Source organism: Lepidothrix coronata, unplaced genomic scaffold (assembly GCF_001604755.1).
Source record: "Lepidothrix coronata isolate B3197 unplaced genomic scaffold, Lepidothrix_coronata-1.0 Scaffold59, whole genome shotgun sequence".
Classification (NCBI taxonomy): Eukaryota; Metazoa; Chordata; class Aves; order Passeriformes; family Pipridae; genus Lepidothrix; species Lepidothrix coronata.
The window spans coordinates 1,609,203-1,621,678 of record NW_016690239.1 but is presented as its reverse complement, the minus strand read 5'-3'; the positions used below and the strand labels follow the sequence as shown (position 1 = coordinate 1,621,678).

Below are 12,476 nucleotides of genomic sequence, written 5' to 3'. Positions count from 1 at the left end.
TCGATGCTTCTATTACATAAATGAATAAAAGTGGCCAGAATGTGTATTTCCTTACAAGCTTTTCTGGTTTTATTCTCTCTCTTTGGGAAAATGCAGAGATGTGTATTACATTCCAGCTTCATGGTACACAAACACTTAGACTCTATAAAAACCCAATTTAAAAATCTTAAAATCATCCTAAAAATTTGCCACTGTCTGCTATATCACTATATTTTTCTCTTCAGTTTAAGATGTTTTCCCTTAGCTGTAAGGATGGAAAATGGATATCATTAAACTGTTTTCGTTAAGTCCGTGACAGAGTTCAATAGTTTTTTTTCCTCCCCCCTCAGTTCACCATCATCTTTCCTCCAGCACTGCATTATTCCTGTGTGTCATCCTCTTCTAATTCCTGTGACAAATATAATTGTAACGATTTTATTTAGGATCAACACTGCACTCACAATGCAAAAAGGCAAAAAGTTAAAGCAGCTGTGTCACTTGGCTCTGCCTAGAAGTCGGTCAGGGCAAAGGCGAGGCAGCTGTGGGGAACAGGCAGCAAAATCTGTTGCCTGCAGGAAACAGATCTGGGGACTGACAGGAGCCAGGCAGCACCACCAGCAGCTACTGCTTTATTAATTTTACTGTGTTTCAAGGAGGTGAAGGACTGAAACATCAATAAAGACAGAAAAACACACCCTGTCGTATTTTAGATCTATGGTGTTAGGCTTAATTTAAACATATATTTAAACATTTATTTCAAACATAAGCACCAATTGTACATAATATTTTATTTAATAGTATTAATTTAAATATTATGCTAGACTAAGTATTATTACACAGTTATAGCCTCTAAATAAAATGATTTCCATACATGACAACCTGGAATGACTTTCAACATTTGACTAGAGAAACAAAAATGCTAGTGTAATTACAACCTTATTCCATTTTAAAGCACAAATGATTTAAACAACTAATTTTATGTTTTCTGTTTTCTGTGACTGGAATAACCCATTGTTATAGCAGGTTGATTTTGCCAGTGCCTTTACTACTTTGACTGTTCACAAGTTGTCTTACAGTTTGAGACGGTGTCAGACCTAGAGACTACATCTTATGCCAGCTGGAGTGGGAACATTGGTTTGATGTATAGAAATGCAGCTTTTAGAAGTCAGGGTCTGCTAGCAGTTTCTCTACAAACTACAATGGCAGCTGTGCTAGAGGTCATGAATATTACATAAGGGCTGTCCATGCATTCAAGCCAGCATCAGTAAGCCAAATTCCCATAGCAACACTCACATAGATTTACTCATTGCTAAGAGATGCACCAGTTCAGCAGTAAGCGCTGCACTGCTACCCCGATTAATCCGCAAGATACTATTACTTCAACTCTTCTTTTAAAGATCGTGCATTTACTGATAAAATTCAACACTTCACCTGAATTTCAGGGCAGCTTTTATCACCTTTCTCAGAGCAAAGAAATCTCCAACCAGCAAAAATTAGCTCTGATAAAACTGAAACTCCTGATAGAATCAGCAACATTTCTGAGATACAAGGCTGAAGGGAAAAAGCAGACTGTTTCTGTTGAGTTTCTGCTATACTGATCCCAGGACTGCAAGACTCAACTTCAAAGAGATGTTCAGCATCTCCTACAGTTGGCACATTCCAGCAGCTCATTAAAAAGCTGCTTTAGGAGCTCTTATTAAATATCAGTTAACAACTACATTTTCAAAAAAACATTTTTGGCTTCCCTATTCAGGTTTTCTGGCCCAATGAAGATGTCTGCTTGTATATTATAGTCCTGTATTATTTACAGAGCTGGTCCTTGCCATACAATCAGCTGCATAGCTCAGTGATCTGGACTCAACGGATTTCTGAAGAACTCTTGTAAAACAGGTGGCCTAAATGAGCAGAGGGAAAGCTAGCAGTGGAAAATTAAATGGAATGGGAGATGGAAGGGAGATAGAGAAAGAAAAAAACAAGGCAAAATGGAGGAGGGGAGTTAGAGGGAAAGAGAGAATGCAGATCAGGTAGATCTGAGGAGGGATCTCAACAGTGTATTTAAATATGAGATATTAGAAAGAAAAACAGATTTTGGAAAACAGTAATATGCTGAAATCTGGCAGGTAGCTTACAAAAAAACTAAAACTGGAATGAAGTGATAAATGAATGATAACAATTAAGATGAGCACAATTTTCACAAGTACAGTAGTATTTAAAGATACAGCATGGATGAAAGAAAAAAAAGCCTGTTGACTTCCACTGCTAAAACCTTCACATTCCTAAATGCATCTCATGGAAAATACATAAACACACATCAAAAACCTAAAGTTTATTTAGTGTTTTCTTACTAAATTGTCACTATTTGCCATGAGTATGGAGGTAGGAGACCTATATATTACTCATGGGATCATTTAACACACAAAATATAAAGAAAGTCAGTGAAGTCTTCAGGAAAAAAACACCCTTGTAACAGATTCTCCCAATTTACATATGATTTGTAGGGACTGATCCTTCATTGAAGGGAGATGAATACAATGTTTGAGGACTGATTTTTGGAACTGCAAGCTTTGAATGCCATAGCAATCCATAGGCAAATTTTCACAAACATCTTCAGTAAAAACTCATGGTTTTGACCCTATACACTGCAATAAATGCATATATTTAATAAAAGAATAAATGCACAGGTTTAAATAAGAATGTTCTGAAATATGCAAGTCAATCAAATCCCTTTTATGGAAAAGTTATTTCAAGTGATTTGTCGTGGAACATATATTTTCACCTGCTGTCTGGAGTATGTTTATAAGAGGTCTAATCTATATGTTAGCATATTAAAAACATTTTATGAGTAATAGATGAGATGACAGTCAAAGAATCATAGCATGGTCTGAGTTGGAAGGGACCTTAAAGATCCTCTAATTTCAACCCCCACTCTAAAGCCGAGCATTTTATGAGTTTGTGACTGGAAGTAACACCTTACCTTTGCTTTCTCAAGCTGTGCCTGGGCCTGTCGCTCTGCCTCTCTCCGCACTGCTTCCCTATCTTCTTCCAGAGATACATCTGAATCAGATGGACGGCTGGTGTAGGAGTCCGCCGAACCCTGCACAAGAAAAAGAAAAAATATGTCACAAGTTCCTTTGATGTTTAAAAAACAACAACAACAAAAAAGCAGAAGTGGCTATGCACTTTGCCTTTTTTCTTACTTCTGTATCCCTGAAAATAGAGTAACTGTCCAAAGCAAAAAATCACTTTGAAGAAATTATGCCTAGGTTAATATTTTCTTCTGGAAACTTTCCAAAAGTGCAGGTGTCTTCCCCAGTGTTTTGTTTCCTGCACTATCCTTGCACTCTTATTTGTGTGCTTTTCAGCAAGCAGAGCCAGTTGTTCTGTAGAGCTACAGCACTGGTGCAGTGCAGGGCTGAAGGACACACAGTAGCTTCAAGGATGGCTCTACAGAAACGAAAACTCTAAACAGAGACAGAAATAGCAAGCTAACAGACTTTTATAATCAAAATGCAAATTCAGTATCAACAATTACCATTACACAATATCACTGCTAAGAGATTTAACCTTTGCTATGCATTTTTATTTTAGGGCAGCCTCTTTACCTGACACACTTTCCCCATCAGAACTGCAAATGGCTCATATCCATCTCTGCCCCTCAGCAAAACATGCAAATGACCACAAATCAACTTCCAACTAATAAAATCCGTCTGGACTCAACACATGTCCCCGTATCGCCACAATGGAAGCAGCCACAATGCCAGAACAGCTCTATAAATAATGACAGCTCTGCTTTCCGTCTGCATCTCCCTGCATACAAAATAGAGTTCTGCTAATTCAATCAGAATGAAAACAACTGTCCTCTCCTCACCGCCTTTTTTCTCTCTGTCTCTGCAATACATACAGTATAAGCTGATAAGGAAAATGCAGGGCTTACACAGATATCAGAATTCTTCAGACGTCCTCCTTTGGCTCTTTTCAGAAGCCTGATCCAGGTGGCCTTCATTAGCCAGACAGCTCAGTTACTGTCCGCAGCTGCAGCGCCCGGCACTGATCTCATAAAACATGTGCACACTGAGCACTGCAGAATCACAGCTCCTTTCCTATCCATGCTCTGCTGTGAGAGCCTTCCTTCTCTTCCCTCTGCCTTTCAAGCTTCCAGCCTCACTGTTTCCAAGTATTCTACTGCAATTAAATTCTCAAATTTTTTCATGCCAGAAAAAAAAAATAAAAATATTCATTCCCAAAAAATCCACACCACCTCCAAAAATCTCAACTTGAATGATAAAAACATAAAATAAAACCGGCTTCAGGTAAATGTTGTGAGAGATGCTTCAGCTGATCAGAAACTCAGATCGATGACAGAAAAATACCTAGGGCTTTTTCCTTTCTGTTTTGGGGGGCGGATTTGGCTGTTAAAAATAGTGCTTGCAAGAGAACCTTTTAAAATCCTGTTCAAAATGTATTCAGTGACATTTGCAAGTGCAAAGTTCATTTCATCTCTTCCTAGATTGGCTGGGGGTGGGGTAACAGGCTGTTCATACCACTGGGCATGCTCCATATGTGCAGCCTTTTACGCAGATGCTCACATCACACCGGGCTGTTAGCCTATGCCAAATTGCCATTTTACATCTCCAGGGTAAACAGCTGGAAAACGCAAGGTCCCTGTGAAACTGGAAGAGCTGGTACAGCGTCTCGTTCCCTTCATGTATGTCTGCTGCCAGCCACGTTTCCCTTGGACGCTGGGTTCTGTCACGCAACGCTGCCCTCCGCTGAGCAAAGCTCTCAGCTCCACTCACAGCTCCCTTACAAAAGCCAAAATTATGCCTGTTGAGTGGGAATTTAACCCCCTGGTTACTCCTTATATTTTTTCTGACATTAGCAGAAGAAAGAAGCGAAGAATAACTGCAACACACAACACGTAAATATTAGATCCTAATATGGCAAAAGCCAAACAAAACATTAAATTTCCCTATTCTGCTTTTCAGAGTTACCCTCTACCCTTTAATAAACTGACATGGGAGTAACATGGTAAGGCATTTATGATGTACTGATGGACATACAACATCCATAAAGATTACTGTAGCTGACTGCAGCGCTTGCCTTCAATATAAGTTCACAGTCACAAGATAAATAGCAAATAGAGATTACAGCTGAGAACAGCAGTCATACATATGTCGTAGCATGTGTCCAGAAGGTTTGAATTCTGCCATGGTTTATGTCTGTATAACAATGAAATTGCCCATCACAAGTGATGCAGCAGCCTACATTTCACCATTATTAAAGCAAACAAGAGTTGTCACTAAACCCGTGGTTTATAATAAAGCAAATTTTTAACTTTCTAAATGTTTTATTTTTTTTCTCCTTTTCTGAAGCCTGTAATTGTTACAGCATAGAGTTTTATAATCTGTGTTTGAACTGACATTAAAAAACCCCTATTCTCCAAAGGGTATTTTGCTCTTCAGAAGTTCAGATACATCTGCTGTTACAGTGACTGTTCAAATCTAAAATGCCTCCTGAGCTAGAGCAAAAGGAGCAAAAAACAAAAGAAAATACACTCAAACTTTCTTGAATTTTTTAAAATATCTCGTTTGTTAAGAAAATGCAGAGGCCCTGTAACATCCCTGTAACGTCCCCAAATCCTGTCAAATTTTGCTATTCTTTAAAATTTCCCTTTGCCACAACTTCTGACACACCTGCCAATGAAAATAGTGGGAAAAGATGAGCAGCAACAGAAGTTTAGTGTAGAGTTTAAATCCTGTCATGGTTGACACAACAGTGGTCTATGGACAAAACCATTTATGTTATCACAGCATCAAAGCTGAGCTCCCCCATAGAGTCCCAGCCCTCAGGACACTCTGCTGTCCGGCAGCACTCCCTCTTTGGAAAGGGCACATCCAAGCCCTTCCCCACCAGTGCTGCAGTTCCTTGGTGCCACTCTGCTGCCTGAGGCATGGTGTCATAAACCAACCCTGAAGCAACACTACCTTTAAGTAAAAGGAAAACAAACAAAGAAACCATTAAGCCTGACATGGCAATCAGATGATGGCTAGTGTAGGTGTTCCCTTCCTACAGCACTTCCATGGTGAGCACATCATATTTGACACTGACCAAGTGGCATAGCATCAGTTTTACTATACTTCATTCTGCTGTCCACAAGGGATGCTGCCTAAATGGTTCTCACCCTATAAAAAAATTTGTGAAGCACAGTAACATAATTCTTATCTCCCCTAAGGGGGCAAAATGCCTTTTGGGTCAGGCCAGAATCGCTAAAATTGGAATTTCAGCTTCCAGACCACAGAGATCATTTACAGTGCTGGTCATGTCTTATGTTGGCCGCAGTCCCAACACACATCCAAAAAATCATAATGACTCAATTTATTTTAATTATATTGACAAATCACATGAATCAAACTCAACATTACATTTATTTTCCCAGTGGGATGGACACGGTCATGCAAATTTTCTGTGGAAAGGAGAAGTTGGAAACTTCTTTGCTTCTTAAATATGGAAAAAAATCAAGTCTTACAGTAGAGTAATCCAGGAAAATGGGTAGCATATAATTACATTTAATTCATTGTATAAACTTCTGAACATTTTTATTTACACTAAGAATGCATTCAATCACTTTAAGATGAAAAAAAAATCAAGCTTTGATAAAAACTGTGATGAAATTGTAATAGAAATACCCTACTATTTAAGAAAAATAATGACAAGTGGATGTGCATTGTCCATTCATGACAACCAAGGAAACTACATTTCCTCCCTGAGTTACTTAAGCTTATGGGGTTGCTCTGGAGAACAGTATGAATCTTTTCCCAAGAGCTTCAGAAATTCAGCCTTTGTGAAATTCTGCAGGTCTCCATCTTCTTCCACTGCAAAATGGAAGAGCTGCAGTAATATATGTATGTAATATATTCTACTGCAGCCCCCAGTTCATCATCTTTCATGGGAAACTGTCTAAGAAAAGTGAGATAAGTCATGTTAATAATTACTCCATCTATTTATTATTCCTCTTCTTTTCTTCCTCACTTGGCAGGTTTACAAACTCATTTTGTTCAAAAAAGAATTTCCTGTTTTAATAACATGCTTGACAAATATTTACCAACCATCTTACCACTTATTATATCAGAGTACTTTCTATGAGCTATTCTCATAATGTGAACCCATGTTTTTTCCATTGCTAGTGGTCATATGGGATCATATTTGAACTCCTTTTCCTTCAAGACCATAAATGTCTTATGTTCTTCAGTATTGTAGAAGTTCTACAGTACTGTAGAAGTGTGTCATCTTCAAACGATTGGGTTCTTCAAGTAAGAGGGTTTTTTATCATTTCCCTTTACTTGCTGGTAGAAACTCTTTAGGTAAATTAGGTGGTGCCTCTAGATCTCTTAATTTTCTTGTTAGTTTTCTGTACCCACACTTAACTTTCATCTGTACAGTTGGAGCTTAAGTACAGATTTTGACTGCAGTGTTACATTAGTAGCGTAAAATCTGTTGATGTGTTTGTTCTGGTAGAGTAATAAATTCTCACTGGGTTAATACAACTACCATTACTCTTGCCAATTCAATCATAGCCTTTATATTGTGTCTTTCTCATAAAAATAAAAGCAATTCTCTGAGTACCGTGAGTCTTTAACAGACTCTAATCCACTTATTAATTAGATATCATTAGAACAGATAATTTTCCAAATTACTGAAAATTCTCAAATAATTCTCTTTTTAGAAAGATCAAACAAGTTCCTTCAAGTTAAGACTTTTTACATTATTATTTATTAAATGAAGGCATGAAGCAGTAAGCAAACATGTAGCAAGATTTTACCACGAATAAAGAAATACATATGATGGCACATATATATAAAACCCCTCATTTATGATACTGGGGTCTTCTCTGAGGTATATTTGTCATCTTTTCATTCATTTAATGCTGATGAAAATTTTAAATCCAAAAGGAGAAATATATTTATGTCTTAATTTGATTTGTACTTTGAATATGGAAAACTCAGGCCTCACTATGCCAATAAGAGGAACAATTCATTTCAATATTCAGAATGCATACAGAGATATTGTTAACTGCTTATCTTCTTATCCTGTTGCAGTAGTAAGAATGACATCACGTCCTGCTAGGACATGATTTGAGATGGTATATTATGTCCTTGGGATATGCAACTACTTCTGGAGTGCTTTAAAATATGGTAAAAAAATATATTTCCATAAAATGTTTATTTCACTTAAAATCTTTTAAAATTGATTCAGAACAAAGGCAATATGTAAAATGTTGAAGTTTAGCATGAAGTGAAACTGCTAACACTGGCAAATTATAAAATGCCAATAAGGAATACAGATTGTCCTGTTTCATCATAAACTGATCAACCCGAAAAGTGTGAGCCACACAGTTAGATGTCAGAAGCACTCCCACAAACGCACCATGAGTAAGGACCTCAGTTTGGTGGAGTGGCAAAGGTGGTGAATGTGAAAATTTCTTGTCTATGAAGTTTTCTCTAGATGTCTAAACAGTGTCATTGTTTTGAAGAAAACACAAAACGCTGCTCTGAGAATGCTATGCAATGTTATATTATTTAAATATAGTTATTTATTAAATTATTAGTTATTTAAGGGTAGAAGTTAAAGTTAATTATTTGAGGGTAGAATTTTTATAGAAAGACCAAATTTAATTCAATTAATTGTTTGCAATGTATATTTGAAGTGTATGACAAACTGAAGAAATACCATTTAGCAAAGGAAAAAAGGAAAGAGGCCATGTTTTCATTCAGGGGATATCAAGCAGGAATTGTTAACTCCTTGTGTAAGGACCATGGACACTTCACAACCTGGCAACTACCAAGTCTGCACCTGATGTCCAGTCTCCACTCCCACCCCTCTCCCTCATTGGCATGGGCCCTTCGGTGCTTGGCCATTTGCCCACACATGTAAATAAACAATTACTATGCAAGGACAGCTACCAGATCCTACAGTAGGCATTGAAATACTCTGCTACGTTTGCATTAAAAAATAAACCCAATGTTGATTAGAATTTTTTTGTTGTTGTTTAGAGTGAACAGGGCATTGCTGGCATCTACAGCCATGGGGGATGTTCAAATAGCAGGACTGAAATTTTAGAACAGCTGGGAGCTTTAGGGTGGCAATGTGATTAAAAAAGGAGATTATATAGGAAACCAGTCTTCTCTTTACCCTTAACATGACTTTGTCAAGCTTGATTGCAGCACCCAGCTCGACAGTAACTATATTCCAAGGTGCTAATCCAACCTATAGCTGGATGAAAGTACAGGTTTTTTAAATAGCCCTTAAGTTTGCAGAAGACTAGATTTTGGTATTCATGAACCAGGTAAACAGTTGTACCAGTTACTTTATCAGGAACAAACTAAAAAACAAAAACCCAAATAACCCCCGACACCAAGCAAACCCACATATTTGCACCCATATTTCATTATATTGGCCTAAATGTTTGTTCTTCTGTTGTTTCACTATAAAAAAGTAGCATGAGTAGGTTTTCTTAGAGGACTGATGGTCTTCTCATGGCCATTTTCTGAAAAAGTTTCTTCTTCAGAAAAATTTTGGCAATATGCAAAAAGGTAGCTGCAGAGCTCAGCTTAGTTAGCAAACAGAGAAAGCCCTCATACTCAGAGCTAAACTCTCCCCAAAACTCTGGGATGCTGTGGTTGTTAGTTTACCTTTTTTTAAAAAAAAAAATCTAAGATGGAAAACTCCTTGAATCCCTAAAGTACTATGCACTATCCCTACTGTGCAGTCACAAAGTGAATGACAAGCCCTGCTTAAACAAGCTTGCAATCTAAAGGATGAGAGAATATGAGCAAAAAAAAAAAAGGGAGTAAGTAAGAGATCAGGGTAGCAATGCAATAGAAAATAAAGCATTTTTAAATATTCGATACCAGCATTATGACTCATCCCTTGCATAACCATAGTGGGTTGTTCTTGAAGTAAGTTTCCTATATGTATTATGGCAGAGATTAGTTCTGTGAAAGCCTCTGAAGGAGGATAATCTGGTTGCTCTGTATATTCTGACAGAGAGATTCTCACATTTATGAAATAAGAGAAAGTGCTTTTGAGGGAGAGGTCAGTGACAGGAATAGAAGGAGGACTCCAAGTTTATAAAAAAATGCTTTATCAACAATATAATCACATAATTGAGAACTTTAAAAACAAAACAAAAAAATCCCCAAAACTAGAGAAAAAAAAGGAAAAGGGATTTAATGTTTTGAGACAGTTAATTGGATCTAGAGGATGGCATTAAACTATTAATATTTTGAGCTATAAAGAAAAGTCAGAGCAATGACAGAATTAAGATGTTGCCAGTGGAACAACTAAGAAACAGGTGTCAAAGGAATAAAAATACACCAAGTAAATGATTGCAAGCAACATGAACCTGAATCATCTCACTTTTGTCTCAGACTGTCAGCAGACACATGGATATTGTCATATCAACTTGGTTGACTCATGGGAACTTGATTATATGTTTAAGTCCTTAGGTAAAGGTAAACCAGGCATATTAGTAACAATAAGCTGACCTGTGGTGCTGTTTACTGGAGCAGAAGGGGGTTAAAATTAAAGGTTTTCAGGAAAAATGAAAATGTAATTTTTGAGTGTAATAATTAATAAGCAGCAAATATCACAAAGGAAGGATTTTATTTGCAGAAATACAACTCAAAAAAAAAATTTAGAATTGTGATGCTATGTGTTGAGAGAAGAGCTTAAAGAAAAAGACAAAGATTGGGTCAGCCACAAAATTAAAAGGGAACAGTTAAAATGAGGAAAAATGGAAAACACATCTGGGATGTCAACAACGAAACAGAAAGACAACTAGAAAAAGAATGAATTTGCAGGAAAGCATGGCAACCATCATCTTAATTTGTCTCAGCTCAGTTAAAAGTGCCAATTTAGATTCTGTGTTCCAGATCGTCAGTATATTTTTATCTGGGATTTTGGTTCAAGTCATTAAGATTTTCTGCATACTTAAAAATAGCTTCCTTGAAAATTCAACATGAAATTCTGTCAGCAATGGAGAATTCTGAAGGGAAAAAATATTTTCTTTGAATTTTATCAGATTATCTCAGTACATGCAATCTCTACCTGGTTTTTAAATGTCAAATTTTTAATCTACTCCATATAACAAAGGGAAGATTTGGGTGCTGGCTTGCTCATTTGTTTTTTTACCTTGGTAAAAACGTTGATGTTAAGCATATACAGTGAAGTTTTCCTTATTTTACTATTTCACAGAATCATAAAGTATCCTGGGTTGGAAGGGACCACAAGGATCATCGAGTCCATCTCCTGACCCTGCAGAGGACCACCCCAAGAATCACACCATGCACCTGAGATCACTGTCCTATCCTTCTTGAACTCTGGCAGGGTTGGTGCTGTGACCACTGTCCTGGACAGTCTGTTCCTGCACCCAGCCACTCTCTGGGGGAAGAACCTTTTCCTAATATCCAGCCTAAACCTCTCCTGACACAACTTCAGGCCATTCCCTCAGATCCTGTCACCGGTCACCACAGAGAAGTGATCAGTGCCTGCCCCTCCTCTTCCCCTCACAAGGAAGTTGTAACTGCAATGAGGTCTCCCCTCAGTCTCCTCTTCTCCAGGCTGAACAGACCAAGTGCCCTCAGCCGCTCCTCATACGGCTTCCCCTCAAGGCCCTTCACCGTCTTTGTTGCCCTCCTTTGGACACTCTCAGAGCTTAATACCTTTCTTATATTATGGTGCCCAAAACTGCCACAATATTCAAGGTGAGGCCGCACCAGTGCAGAGCAGAGTGGGACAATCCCCTCCCTCGACTGGTTGGTGATGCTTTACCTGATGCCCTCAGGACACAGTTGGCCCTCCTGGCTGTCAGGGCACTGCTGACTCATATTCAACTTGCCATCGACCAGGACCCCCAGGTCCCTTTCCATGGTGCTACTCTCCATCATCTTGTTCCCCAGTCTGTATATGCATCCAGGGTTGCCTCATCCCAGGTGCAAAATCCGGCACTTTCCCCTGTTAAATTTCATACAGTTGGTGACTGCTCAGTCCTCTAATTTGTCGAGGTCTCTCTGCAGCAGGTTTCTGCCTTCAAGGGAGTCAACAGCTCCTCCCAATTTAGTGTTATTGGCATACCTTCATGTCCTTAGTTCGTTATTTACAAAGATGTTGAAGAGAACTGGTCCTAAGACTGAGCCCTGCGGAACCCCAAAACCCCACTAGTGACAGGTTGCCAGCCTGATGTAACCCCATTTACTATAACTCTTTGTGCCCAATCCATGAGTCAGTTGCTCATCTATTGCAAGATGTGTTTATCCAGCTGTGTGCTGGGTATTGTGTCTAGAAGGATCCTGTGAGAGACAGTATCAAAAGCTTTAATGACATCCAAAAAGATTACATGAACCGACTTCCCTTGACCAACTAGGTGGGTTGCCTTGTCATAAAAGGAAATTAAGTTCATCAAGCAGGACTTTCCTCTAATGAAGCTGTGCTGACTGTGA

General features: G+C 38.3%; 1 protein-coding gene across 11 annotated transcripts in view; it reads right to left on the bottom strand.

Moving 5' to 3' along the window:
- Positions 1–12,476, bottom strand: part of CACNB2 (calcium voltage-gated channel auxiliary subunit beta 2) — a 183,049-nt gene that overhangs the window by 81,116 nt on the left and 89,457 nt on the right. For 8 of the 11 annotated variants that reach the window (XM_017817209.1, XM_017817210.1, XM_017817211.1 and 5 more), the window contains exons 1-2: positions 3,914–4,485; positions 2,954–3,073 (exon numbers count right to left, since the gene is read on the bottom strand). In XM_017817209.1, the coding sequence (XP_017672698.1) occupies positions 2,954–3,073; positions 3,914–3,982 (189 nt within the window). In that variant the 5' untranslated portion in view covers positions 3,983–4,485. Of the gene's footprint in view, positions 1–2,953; positions 3,074–3,581; positions 3,724–3,913; positions 4,486–12,476 lie in introns of those variants that run through there. The other 3 variants (XM_017817213.1, XM_017817215.1, XM_017817216.1) reach the window with 2 other exon arrangements.